The 14917-nt window shown below is 36.0% G+C and overlaps 1 protein-coding gene across 1 annotated transcript; it reads left to right on the top strand.

Annotated features, from left to right (window-relative positions):
- Window positions 1–4910: 4910 nt before the first annotated feature.
- LOC134848717 (clumping factor A-like) lies at window positions 4911–14900 on the top strand (the record flags this gene model as incomplete). The annotated part of the gene is made up of 3 exons (XM_063866232.1): window positions 4911–5187; window positions 5866–9048; window positions 14791–14900. Coding segments are annotated over exons 1-3 (3570 nt in total), but the record flags the coding sequence as incomplete, so codon positions are not given.
- Window positions 14901–14917: the final 17 nt, after the last annotated feature.

Raw genomic sequence — 14917 nt, 5'->3', positions numbered from 1 at the left:
AGCTGAGATCACTAGCTCATTAAAATGAAAAAACATTTTTGAGGAATTCACTAACAGTATAAGGAATCCACTAACAAATATCAAAAAATAATTTTGCGAAGATAGTAATAGATTACAGATTGCACTTTAAGTAACTGATTGTGGATTCCGCAATGATATTAAGTGCAGACGAAATAACCTTTTTATACAGCAGCGTTTTTTGTTTCTTAACAAATTTCTGGTTGCTTGGAAATTGGCAATGTGTCAAAGTTCTGTTTTAAGTTATGTTTGTTTTGAATTTACTTGTAATTATCAGAATAACTTGTTTGCAGTAAAGATTCCATTTACAGTAAAATTAACTACACAAAGTGAACAAAGTGAAACTTTCGTTTTTGTTGTCTTATTTCTTCTACGCTCTCATTTCTTCACTCAAAACAAATTATTTTAAAAGTCGTTCGATTTTCAGTTCAACTATTTCTAGTTTACTTTTGTCTGTTGATGCGTATGCCAATTACTCTTACTGTAAAGCGGGTTTCACATAAGCGTTTTATCCTTTCAGTAGTTGATCTATAACTAAAAATTTTTTAACATATGATACATATCACAAAGCCTCCACAAACTAATTTCAATATTCAATATTGGCAATATAATACAAAAAAATAGGTGTCGATTTGAAAAATTAAGTAACGGAAAGATTGTTTCGCTTCGATTGTTGTCCATTCGCTTTTACATCTGATTTTTCATTATTGTAATAATATTAGTATCATTGTTTTTCTATATCTTCATTTACGGTCAGTTTTTTTCTAATCAACATGCTGTTTCGCCCAACGAATCATGGTGTATACGACTAACTTAATGTTTCGAGCTGTTGTTTTTTTGACAGTCTCGTCAGAATAAAAAACCAGATTACTTCCTACTTCTTAATCTAGATCAATATCATTTAGATATACGATGAAAGCAAGCGAGCCAAAATTGGATCACTATGTTACGTCAAAAATTACATTTTCATGAGATTGATAATGGTTTTATCGGCAACTTTTTGTTGTTGATTTTTTGAAAAAGATTTCAGCAGGTCCAAAACAGTTCCCTCAAAGAAACATTCGCGTCACATATCTCTATTAAAAGCATTAGGTCAACTGTATCAAAAGTTTTTGCAATGTGTCTTTGTGATTTTAGAATTCTAACCTTGACGTATTTGTTCTTTTATGAATAACAAAGCGTCAATTGTACCTCTTTTTGATCTGAATCGAAATTGGCAGTTTTGAAATCATTGATACTTTCTGACTCATTTTGTAATAATTGACAGTTTATTACAAAATGAGTCAAAAATTTCCCCTATAACTGGTAGAAAAACTGGCTGGTAAATTTAATAGCTCTCTGCCCTCTTCAAAGAGAGGTTCAATTTTATCAATTTGAGAAGTAGCTGGAAAAATTAAACACTAAAAAATTTGATGAGATCAAAGCCGGACAAACCATTTTCAGGTCATAGTGAGTAAGTCTACGAGTATCTAAGTCTACGAGTTTTTCTCGACTCGAGTACTTTTGACTTTTCCATTCCCATTATGTCTACTAAAAACAATGTTTTTTTTTTGCTTTCTAAAACATAATTCTTCGGAATTTTAAATTTAGTCGCCAACTTCTCCCCATCATTTGGAAAAAGCTGTATAATTCGTTGATTTTCATGATGTTTTGTGCCATGTCCTTGTTTTTTCTTGCACTTGTTAGATCAGTATAGACAGAATTTTTTTTTGGAACGACGGTGATTGTTGGATTCCATATGCTATTTGATTTGATAAAAGCTCTATTTTTCTGACTCACCATTTAACGAACCAATTTGCTTCGAGATTCAGGTATAAGGTTAAGCTTTGAAAAAATTGTTCGAAACCGGTGTTTTTTTTTTGAGGATGCTTTTTTCACTTCTTTATCTCTCCATTTTTTCGAGGTTTTTGTAATTGATGTTTATTCAGATAAAAATGAAACAAAATTATTTCTGGCTTTTTTTAACTATGAAAAAAAGCTCATGGCAACTCATTCAGCTAGGTTTTGTTTTAATATTAAGTAAACTTTTAATTAAAGGTTCGCTTAGTTCTTTCAGGTTCTGATTCAAGTTTGTTACAATGTCTGATTTTTGCATGTTTGTAAAGATATGTTCAACATCACCCCTTAGTGATCATTTAGAGATCATTGTAATAACCTTTTCATTTTGAAAAAAAACAGATGTTTACACGTATTACTGGACAGACTTCCTCTGGTTGAGCGTTTCCTAATTTGTAGGAAAAGATTTTTACCCTTTAGTAAGCTTATCAGGTCAGAAAATGTTTTGCTTTTTTGAAATAAAATTATTAAAGTCGCCACAAAGTAAATAATTCGTGAATTGAAGTATCACAATATTATCAAAAACGTTTCGTAGTGACAAGAACGTGTAAGTTTTAAGCGCACTAGGAGAAACATAAAAACAGGTAATAATAATTGTCATATTTAGTTTTTCATTCATTATTTACTGCTCATTAAATGAATGATATTTTTTCCTTTTCTTTCTATTAATTGTTTTTCCACATTTTACATATAAACATACGCCTTCTCCCCTACGCGTACGAAAATTTTAAATGGGAGGCGGATGCTCATTGAAAAAGTTGAAAACCGGGATAAGCGAAACCAAGTTTCGGTGCGCAAATAAATCTAGGCAAATAGTTTAGTTAAGTAAGGCTAACTCAAATTCATTAGGTTTTTCGGTAACGATCTAAGGTTTTGGTTTTTATGTAATACTGTTTCGTCCGTCTCTGTTGATCCGAGATAGAAAAAATTTTTTTAGCAAGATGGTAAAAAAATCACGATCTCCATCAGCTGGTTTTAATTTCTTTTCTTCTACAACCTATGTCTTATACACGGTTCTCGTATGGAAACAATATCTCTCTATTTCATAGAAATCAAAATTTCATGATTCGTCACGTTGTTCCATTTCGCCCGGATGGCAGAGCCAAACCTCTCGACACACACTGAAAACGACGAAAAAAACGTTATTACCGAAAAAAAAGTGCAAAAGAGGCTAAGAATGAATCAGAACTTTAAATTTTCAAAATTTCGACTGTAGCATTTCTGATTAATAACAAAAACGGCCATTTTTGACCAAACAACGAGTCAAAACACACAACCAGATAAAAATAAGTCGTAAGAGAGAGAAAATTGTAGCAAAAAAAACAGAGACTCTTATCGTAACACGAGGATACGATAAGGTGCTTATCAGAAGCAAAACTGTGTAAGCGGAAGGTCCAGTGCGACATTCGAGACGGATCCGAACCCTCCCGTGCAACCAAAATTGGGATATAACGACGTTATTTCCGGGAGAAGTCGGAACTAGAAGCCCGGTGCCCACAGACTTTGTTAGCAAACTTCAACGATATTTTAGCTGCTGTAATGCCCTGATCGCATTGAATTTATTCCGATATCAATTTAGTATTTCAGAGTATGAGCTGTCAGAGGCGAGGAAAGAGTCAATGCATCTCTAATCGATCTTGTAAATAACTCTCCCTAAAAATATCTAATTGTGGTTTCTAGCCGCGTTCTGTATATTGATCACCTTATCTGCGGAACCGAGACCCAGCTATGAGGTTATTTTCGCATGCAAAAGAAAGCTAATCAAAAAGTGTTTGGATGTTGGCCTAAAATTTTGGCTGTAAATTTAGTTCTCAAACAGACCAGAAAAACAACTTGCTAGGCCAAAACGGTTAAAAACGAAAGAAAAATAGGAAACTGACCTCAGCCAATCGTCAATAGACGTTATTGTAAGCTTTTATTGTAAGCTTTATCCGACTCAGCTTCTGGCAAGGTTTCGTTAAAATAATTGATATTGGTTTTTTGGTTTGATCTGTTTTCTAAGAGCGGTTCTGTTTTTCCAGACTTGTAACAAGCTAACAAATGTGCAGTTGAAAAAACCGATGGAATAACTGTAAAAGTTGCGTAACTATAATTAATATCACCAGCTGCTGTTCTACTTTTTTTGCGAGATGTGGGTTTTCAAAAAACGGTTTTTAAGGTTTTCTCAATAAAAGTTTTTCCAAAATACTGATAAGACCCATTATTCACTAAAAAATTTTGCGTTTTGAAACCATAAAAAGTATTTACCATAAATTGCATTTTGAAAATATTTTTTTTTAGAAATTTTGATTTAAAAAAATTTTGGTTTTGGCAAGCCTTTACCGCTGAAAATAAAGATATATTGGCATCAAAAATTCTTTTAAAAAAACTTGATTTCAGCCAGCCAAATATAGCCAACCCAGGGGCGGATTTAGGGTGGGGGCGGGGGGTTTTCGGGCGCCCTCCCCCTCAGGGATTCGACCCCCTGCCGACCCAAAGGGTCCCCCCTTTGATGCTTTTTAAGAAATCCATTCGGCGCCAATATATACTAATTTTGAGGGGGGACCACGCGCCAAAAAAACGCAATTTTTCGGTCAAACTTTTCCAAAAAATGCCTAAAAACGCCTTTTTTGGCCTGTTTTTTCAAAGTTTTGCCAGCGGCGCAAACAATTTGGCCAAAATTGGGACAAAACCGTGCTTTGGGAGAGCTCGAAAAATCTATTTGGTCGACCTAAAAAAAAAGGTCGTCAAAATTTTCGAAAATTTTTTGAAAATCCCCCCCCCCCCCCCCCCCCCCCTCGAGAAAATCCTGATCCGCCCCTGAGCCAACCTAAATTAAAATAAAAAGGAAAATACTTTTAGAAAATTTTTTTGAGCTTTCTTCTTCAAAATTTCTGACCGAATATTAACAATCAAAGTGTGCATTTTATATCTTGTTTAAAATGATGCCCTCAAAATTATTCAAACGAGTGCCTTCTTGCATCTGGCTTTCGACGATTTTGTGATAAAGACAATTTTCCTAGATAACAATGTAAAAAGTGCATGCATAAAAAAAGAATCGAAACTAAGAGACAAAAATGACGGGAAGACATGACCACTTTCGGGAGTTCGACTCGACTGGAAAAGGCGGTGCATCCTACCAAAACCTGATGAAAGAATTCGACAACCTATTTTCTAAAGACACCAAGTTTTTCACATACCAAAAATTACGAGAGCTAGCGAGCCTGTACGACACCAAATTGGTAGCTAGAGGTCACATGACTATTGATATTGACAAACATAATCGGCCTGTTTATAACAGCCGCACTTTTTTGGAGTCACACGAGTTCAACGGGCCGATAGTTCAGGTAGAGAGTAACGGATTATTGATTTGGCTTTTGGTTGTCTTATTTTTTGTTATATTATCTCTCTTTTTGTGTACATTATACTATGATTGTAGTGAAATAGAATGGGGAAAATGGGGTTCATTTACATGCAAAAGGTGCAAAAAAGACTGCAGAAAAAAGACGAAAAAAACAAAACGCGCAATCGCTGATTATTTCAGAGATAGCGATGTTCAAAAACCAGTTGTTGAGCCTGAAAATAAAAGCGAAGCGAAAGATAAAACTGTTGATGATCCCTCAAAAACAAAAGAAGAAGCTCCGAAACCAGCAAGAACAAGCGAGAGGCCTAGTCTAATGAGCACTTTAAGCAATAGAATGAAAAAAGCGTTGAGAAAAGTTTCGAATCGAAAAGAGAAGCCTGATTCTCATAAATCGAAAGCGCGAACAAAAATTGAAAAGGACAGTTTGGGAAGTTATGTACCAGTTTCGAACAAATCAGATGATCATTCTGATAGCGGTGAAAGCAAACCTTCAGCGAAACCAAAAAGAAAAGAAAAAGCGGGTTCATTAATTGAGGAAGACGCCAATAGTTTACCATCGGAACCTAGGCAGAAACGAAAAGACAAAAAACCTAAGAACGAGTTATCACCTCGAGTCCGAAAAGCTCCTGAAGTTGCGAAAAAAGATAATGTACAAGATTTACTTTCAGATACTCGCAGTAGAGACCAAGTTGAAAAAATCAAAAGCAAGGTTGTCCCTGACCGAAAATTGAACGCCAATCTTTCATCTTTCACTCAAGACTCAAGACACTCATCGGATAATGACGTAACCAATGATCCCATAGAACTTTCTAGAAGAAGTGAAACGAAAAAGAGTTCAGGTGTTCCTTCGATTGGCTCCGGTAAGAAAGTTGACGATGGACATAAAAAGTCAAACAGATCACAACGAAGCTCCTCTAGAAAAAGTTTAGCGGTAGATGAAAATGATTTAAAGTTACTAGAACCCTTAATGAATGATGGAACTGACCTTATTGATCCGTTTTTGCAAGAAAAAATTAGCAATCAGGAAAAAGACGAGCCAGAAACGGCCGAAGTTCAAAAAACCTCAGCTGGTCCTGACGAAGAAATAAAATCGGAAAATGAACCAGAAACAGCAAAAGATTCGGATGTCTCGGAAGATCAAATTGAACCTAGCACAAATAAATTCAATGAACTAAAACCAGAAACAAATTTGGACAAAACTGAACTTAGCCCGGAATCAGTCAAAGCATCAATTGGATCAGGAACAAAAAGTCAAACCAGTACTGAGGAGGAACCACAGCAAAAAACGGATGTAGAAAAAAATAGTAAGAAATCCAACGAGGAAAAAAGTCCGAGCATCTTAAAAGACTCAACCAGCAAAAATGAAAATAAACTTTTGAAGGCAGAAAACGAAACTGTTGATCCAAACGAGACAGAATTTATCGAGCAAGAAAGCGAAAAGCCACAAGAGCCAGATGCTTTAAGTGGGACTCAAAGCAAAGCTGACGAGAAGCCGTCTTCAGTCAAAGATATCAGTGATGGCCCAAAAAATCCAAGCAAAGATTCAATTAAGCCGAACTTGAACCGTACGAAGTCTAAAGCATCGGAAGATTTGGCAAATTTAAGTGAGCTTAAAGGTTCGTATCAGGGAAGTCTTAAGCCTGACTCATTTTCTCATAGCATTACTGGATCAGAAGCACCAGATCAAGAAAACAAGGTCAGTGGCTCACTGAGATCTTCAGAAATTTCCAACGATTTGAACGACGAGCAGAAAAAAGGATCATCAATAGGTTACAAGCCCTCAAGTCAGAAGCGCTTATCATCTAAACGGTCCAATGTTCCAACCCAGAAGTCAGTTGCATCAATAGGTTCCAATGTGAACTCTGGAAGTACTGTCGATACGCATTACGACGCTGATGCAGAAAGTGAAGAGTTGCCGGTTCTTGATTCGTTGGACAAAATAAATGCCGCAACTACAAACGACCCAGACGAAATGAGCGAATCAATCGACCAGAGTCGAGATTTGAAAAGTAGAAAGATAGCACCGACCATTACGACAACTAACGAATCAGACCCAGAAGGATCGCCAGATGACTCGAAGAAAGTTACGGAAGTTCAAGAATTTCTGAGAACTTCAAAGCCATCTAAGAAGTCTACCAATAGTAAACCGAGCGATGTTTTAAGTTCCCCAACTTTTACCGTTCTGTCGGGAAATGATGGATCCAAGTCTAAAAATAGTATCGAAAACACACGTAGTAGAAGCTCCTCGATAAAGAAAAGCCTACTAGGAACTAAAACAAGTGATTCTCATTCTGGCTCGACTCAAAAAGCGTCGTTCAGTTTCCCCGGTTCGACTACAGATGAAATGCCGAGTGATTCGCCGAAAGAATCGGTCGGACCCGAAACCACTCTGAGTCCAGAAGGAGGTCGTTCGAGGTCATTCAATTCAAGAACGGACGACAGCGGAACCAGCAAGTCTCCTGAAAATAAAGCTTCAAAAAAGAGCAAGCGCTCTAAAAAGTCAAAATCGAAGAAAAAAAAGAAGAACAAATCAAGGTCACAATCCTCAAATGACGAGGACGAATCGAAATCAAAGAAGAAGAAGAATAAGAAATCTAAGAAACGGAAGCAAGAAGCGACTGAAAAATCTGAAAACAGTGATCTCATAGATCTAAGTGATCATATATCTTCCAAAAATTCGTCGCTTGAAGAAGAAACTTCTGAAGCACCAGATCTTGGTTCTGCCTCTCATAAGTCTTTGAGCGCTGAAAACAAATCAGGTTCTGAAAAGTCGAGTTCAAAAGTGCCAATCAAAAGCTATCATTTGGCTTCCGAAAGCTCTTCGATGCAACCCCTGGAAGACGTGAAAGAATCCAAACAGATTCAATTATCAGGTTCGAAAGAAAAATTAAGTGAGAATTCTGTTGAGAATGATCTTGATGAAGATGATGTAACAAAAGAATCTGCTTCTGATGATGTTACCAATCCTTTCATGGAAGCCATGCAAGCCGAAGATGATGTAACTGAAGAGAAAAACGAATATGACGAGGCGGTTAAAGATTCCGACGCCCAAGCAGACGTTAATAGTGTAGATGACGTAACAGATTTGAATACCGACAAAAACGATAACGCAACGAACGATCCAACAGAAGTTTCTAGATCAAATCAAACAAAGAAGACTTCAACGATACCTTCAATGGGAGCTGGGACTATCGAAGACGAGGAACCAAAGTTTTCAGCTAAATCTCAACGAAGTTCGTCTCGGAAAAGCTCGGCTCCGGCCAAAGATGACATAACAAAGGAGGAAACTGAAGGAGAATCGGAATCGAAACTAATTGATTATGTAACAAACGAGGAAGTAGATGACGCAGTGGACCCAACAAGTGACGAAGAGCTAAGTAATGAGCTGACCGACGACCCTACCAAAACATATCTTCTCAATAATGATGACGCAATCGAAGAAAAGGAATACGAAGATGACGCAACAACTCGATTGTCCGAAAGGGACGCCACTGACAGTGGAAACAACCAAGTTTTTGACGAAGCGAGAAGTGACCAATCAGCAAGCATTGAAACAAATAAGGAATCCTTAGATGATGCAACGCATGACGTTGAAGGGGACAAAAAACCGACTGACCTGTCGGGTTCGGTTGAAGAGAAAAAAGACGATCCAGAATCGACTAAAAGTTCGAAAGGCAGCAGTGCTTTCGTAACTCAGATTCGCTTCTCGGATGAAGAAGAACCGAAGAATGCGGTCAATGTTCCAATTGACCCTTCTGATTTGCAGAAAAAGTGGCTTGACACTGCGACTAAACAGAGCGAAGTATCGAACTCAACATACCCTTCAGTCGTTCAAGATGGCTCTTCAAAAGGTTCAAAAATCAGTAAAAAATCAGAAGAAGAGGAAGATATTAAATCGCATGACTTGAAAACAAACGAAGATGAAGATGAAGAAGATGAGCACAAATCTAAAAAGTCTAAATAAATCTTCAAAATTTTAATTATCAATATCAATGACTTTTTTTTATTTCGCACTTACCAAAATACATTCTGTGGACGTAGAGCTATCAAATGATATCATTTGATAGTAGCAGGGACAACAGTTAAGGTGGCATCAAATGAAGACATGCTAAAGTATTTAGTAGATTTTTTCTATATAAATCAATAGATTCCCTAGTGTGTAGAAATTTGAGCTTTAGTTTTGTTTTGTATGTCTTCATGTTAAGCCGCCTTACCTGTAGCTCAAACTATTATGAATTAGTTGTCTTGAGAAAGTTAACAGTCCGAGAAAAGAAGCGGGAATGTGGGAAAGTAAAGATGGCGGCAAGTGAAGACCACATAAAGGGATGTGAATGGAATATATTTGATGGCAGTGTGGGGACCAAATTGTAACAGTCGTACACTTAAGTCGCACATGAGGTTAAGAGAAATAGGCCCTAGAAAAATTGGCTCAAGGGTCAGAGACACTATCTCTTGTGTCTTTGCACCTCAATCTGTCGGAGCCAATCCGGTTCACTTAAGACATGTGACATCGAGATCGTTTTACAGCTTAAAGGCTACTACCAAAAAATCCTCACTCTAGAAATAGTTACGTCCTCATGGTTAGGTCTCTAAAAACCCAAAACACGCTAACGCTGTTAAGAACAGGGTTGGAACCTCAAGTAAAAACTATTAGTTTTTATTGGACAATGGACATTTGACTTATTTCAGATGGATCAAGCTAATAATTCCTTCAGCTCAACATAACTGTATAAAATGTTTTCGAGTAATGAAATTACTATCAAGACACTATCAAATAAAATAACTACGATAACTCTAGAAGCTTCAATAAAGTAATACGTTTTAGGCCATTAGGTCACTTGAGTGAGCGACCTTCCCAATCAAGGTGTAGCACTCGCGAATACACTCTTGATTCTCTTTATCAGGAACAAGACAGCTCTATTCAAGCTGATAGCTATAGGGTGAATTGAAAATAGCAAATTGATTCTTGACTGAATCTTCGTCAACTTTTCCGCAATTTTCAATTCGACTGTTCTGATTTATTCAATTGTTTTTCAGTTTCCTCGAGAAATTTGAGCATTACATGGTCGATTCGAATTTTTCAAAAAACCGTTTAACTCCAAAAAAAAATGAAAACCTCAGGATATGACCGACTGGCCCAAATGTAGATGATTTTAAGCAAAAAAATGATTTTATGCCAATTGATCTAATAACTATTGGCACTTTTTCAAATAAAGCTGTTTGTTTTTGCAACCTTATATTTGCTGATTGCAAATTAGTCACCCACATTAATTTAGGTAGTAGCGATTGTTCATCGATAGATTCTGCTATTGACGCAATGAACATCAAGATTACATCGATGGCAATCGCTATTTTATCATTTTTTGTTGCTAATTTCCAATGTGAACTCGCGAACTACTGCTATAGTTTACATCCTTAAACGGAGCAAATGTTATCTAAAACTTAAAAAAAGAAGCTGACAAAAAATTCGGTTAACTGTTTAGGCTAACTGTTTCATGCAATTTTTGGCTACACAGTTCTGAAGTTTTTGTGAACAGAAACTGAAAGTTGTAGAAAAAAGGTGTTTACTTCCAATGCATAAATTCAAATGATTTACAGCAACATGGTTTATACAATAAACTACATTTTGCAAAATGTTGTAACATTTTTTCAGAAATGGCTTGAGGAATCGACGATTTTCAAATAAAAATTATTAATAACGGAGATTTTTATAACTTTAGAAATTGTGTACAAAAACTGGAGTAATTGTCTTCCATTTTGAGATTTACAATGCTGATTTTAGTTATCCGAACGAAACGCATAAGACATCAAATTTAAAACGCGTTTTCTCGAACCGAGTTGTTTTAGGCGGAAAATAACAGAGGTAAAACGTGTTTAAAATTTTAGCTGCAAATTTTAGATTTATAATGATCTAAATGATTTTGTAAAACTCAGGCCTCAATTTCTACTTCAAAAACGGATAACACTAAGCGGTTTTGTCAATCAAAAATCACGCTAGACTTTTGGGGTCAATTATTGACACAATCAAATCAAATTATTCTTATTAACCAGGCCAATAAAGTTGAAGAAGAAAAAATTTCCGAAGAAAAAAAAAGAGCAAAACGTTCCAAAATTGGCATTTTATATAGTAAGAATGACATTTTTTGGCTATCAATCATATTTAATTTATGTAATTTACATTTTCGAAAGTTAATCTGTTTTTTATTATTTTGAACCAAGTCAGAAAAACATTTTGATTTAATTTTGTCACTTATTGACCCAGTAGTTATATATTAACTTTTTATTGACTGAAAAAACAAACTATCCAATTTTGGGGTACTGTTTTGGGCCCTAAGCTTGCAAAACAAAATGCATCACAATAGTTTTGCTAAAAAATTAAGCAATTTGTTTCAATCATTCTTACCTGAAGTCAATCGAAGCTGAGGAAAATTTGTTTTAAATTTCAAGTTTCAAGCGTTTTGTCTGGATAACCTAACTTTAATTTCCCACATTAGGGTTTCATAAAATTAAACCGATTATAATTGAATTTCACTGTCAGTGCCCGCAAAAGTAAAAATAAATCGGTTGATATTTTTTTTGTACCCAATAACTGAATTTTGTTTCTTTCAACAACTGCTCAATTTAATCAGCTCCAATGCTTGCCCCTTTGTACCCTTATACCCGCCACCCCCAACCTGAACCAATCTTAACCTTGGCCCCACCTGAACCAATCCCCTTCCGCCAATAAAATCCCAACTGAACCAACCCTTCCCCCCACACCCACCCTACCTGAATCGAATCAGAGGGGGGGGTTCCAAGTGGATAGGGGTTGTTGTGTCAGGTGGGGGGTCCGGTGTGGGAGGCGTCCTAAAAGGCCAGGTGGGGAGGGTGGTTCAGGTGTGGGGGGTGGGGGCAGAGGGGCAAACGTTGGGATGGGGGCTTGAAAGGGAGCAAAGGGCCAAAAGTTAGGGGGGAGAGGTTAACAAAACTTTTTTGCAAATTGAATTTAGGTTTAGAAATGGACTAGGCCGTACAATCACTTATTTAATAATCCAGTACTTATTTAATAATCCATTATGATGGACTTTAAATGAACTATTATGCATTATGTTTTTGCGAGACAAAAAAATGGATTTAAATCCATTTTTTGTTCAATTTTGCTATCTAGGCCTAACATGGGAATCTATTATATTGACAATGTTTTAGACCATAAAAATCCATAATAATCATTTTTTTTCACTTTTCTCAGATGCAGGTTGCATTAGCTTATTTATGACTAATTTAAACCTTGCAAATTTACTTTTACTCGAATAAATTTAGTTTTTAGAGATTTTAGAGCCATCTTAGGAATCAAAAACTTTGGAATAAAAAAAATGGAAAAAAAAGTTCGGAAAATTTTTCTTTTTTTTACGATTTTTTTTTCTTTTTTCTGGTACTTTTTCTGAACTGTTTCCCAATATTCTATTTTAGTATAACTGTCCAAAAAAGCTATGTTCTAGTTTTGTGTTCAGATTTTTTGTCACACCACGCAGAAAAAAACACGACACTAATTTGGATTTTTTTCGTGTTTCATAAGACTATGGTCGGAACCTTCTGTGTTACTTGCACAGTAATCAGCTATCCTTGTTTGAGGTTGAATTTACCTATGTTCAACCTCAAAAAAACCATCTGTTTTAGAAAATCTAGATAACATTCTCACACCATATGGTGTCATAATTTTACTCGCGAACAGTTTAAATATTTCAAAACACGCATATTAATAAAAAAAAGGGTTCAGTGAGACCTCAATTTTTCACACTTCGCGTTAATTGGAAAACATCAAAAACGACAAAATTATTTTTATTTCTTGGTGCTAGGAGAACAGCCAGATAATTTTTATTACAGCTCGGATCACAATCACACTCAAAAAAAAGTTAAGTTAAATTTACCTTAAAAAATACCTTAAAGCACCTAAACAATTAAGGTAAATTTGCACTACCTTAAGTACACCTTAACTTACCTTAAAACACCCTAGTACACCTTAAAACACCCTAAAAATTACCTTAAATCAATCTAAAAGTTAAGGTGTATCAACCTTAAAAAACACCTTAAAAAATTTTATAGGTAGATTGCGGTTGCCTGGAGCTGCCAGGAAACAATACAGCCACAAAAGCAAAGTTTTTTTCACGATCGGTCCAAAAGGCACTGTTGTGTGCTTTCTAGTAAGACCTGAAAAAAATTTTGAACACATTGAGCTGATACTTTTAAGACGACATAGAAAAAATCTGGAAATAAATAATATATAAAAATCGACCATAAAATCTTTGAAAAAAAATTTATCATCTGACCTTATAGAACCCATGGCGCGTACATAAATTGATGAAATGACAAAGCAGTGTAATTATTCTATCTTTTTTATAAATAGAGGTTCAGAAGTCTGTAAACTGTAGGATTATCATTCTTATTTTTATGATGAAAAAAAATAATAATCAGGATTAGCTGGTGGCTGTACAAGTATAGGTAGCATTTGTAGAAGCGTTCCATCTACTAACTAAGAACAAAATTAAGCTGTGTTGCTGTGAGCTCAGTGCAAAACTTCTATATGCAGTTATGTATTAGAGCTCAGGGGGAGCGGGTCAGATTCAAAAACATTAAAAAGGAAAAGTAAGAGCCCAAAAAAAATAACTGGGTGTCCTGATAAAATTTTTGGAGGACCAGGGTGATAGTTAAGTGCTAGAACTTATGCAAGGAACAAAGATTGAGTAAATCGTTTAAAATCAGTCGCAGAACTAACATAACTCATGGTTTTGATCAGAGCAAATTAGAAAACTGTTGAATCATTGCAATATGAAATCGACCCGAGAAGAGACGTAACGCAAAATACACAGAAAGAACTTACAGAAAAAGATACAATCTTGTGGCTGGAGGAGACTTTAGGTCATCGATAGAGATCTTGGACAGACCTTTCGGTGAAAGAAAAACTAATGATGTTCAAAAATACTTCAAGAGCTGATGGGATTCCAAACCACTTTTGATTCCACTTTCCTAGAGGCACTTAGCATAGTGGTAAGGCGTTTACTTCATGATCGTCAGATCGTTTAATTGATTCCCTACCATAACAATGATAGCATGCGAGAAGGAGATCTCACTTGTGCTCCAGTTTCAAGTCTACCAGAGCCTGGCCAATTTCGGCTGCAATGATGGTGCCACATGACATTGGTAGCCATAGAAAAATTTGAGTCGCAAAAAAGCTTCGCTCAACAAAATAACGCAGTCTGGAATGAGGAGAAAATCATAGAAATGTATTATTCATTCATTTTGGTTCTATCATGTAGACTCAAAATTTATTTCGGTTAACAACCGAGCACTTTGAGGACTCGTTTAACATTTTTGACAAAAAAGTAGCATTTAACACCATTAGCAGGTTTTAATTTGACGTTTGTTTGCGTTCTTTGTGGGCCCCATTTGACGTTTGTTTGCGTTCTTCTCAATTTTTGGTCGTTGTTTGTGTAAAAAAAATCAATTCCCTCTTGCAATGCGGCTGAGACTTGAAAACATTTTCTGCCTAATTTTACTTCTGCAGAAAAGCTTTATAAAATCTTTTTTGGGTACCTTAAGCGATTGTATGACAGTAGCGATGGGGTACCCTTTGGGTGAGTGGTCTGTGACTCGAATCCCGAAAAGGGGTTTTCGCGCGCTACCCATTCCACGAAATCCGCGAATGACGAAAGACCTCAGTGTAGTTAGAAAAATCGTTCTTTT

Source organism: Symsagittifera roscoffensis, chromosome 6 (genome assembly GCF_963678635.1).
Source record: "Symsagittifera roscoffensis chromosome 6, txSymRosc1.1, whole genome shotgun sequence".
Taxonomy (NCBI): Eukaryota; Metazoa; Xenacoelomorpha; order Acoela; family Convolutidae; genus Symsagittifera; species Symsagittifera roscoffensis.
This window is presented reverse-complemented; position numbering and strand designations above follow the sequence as displayed.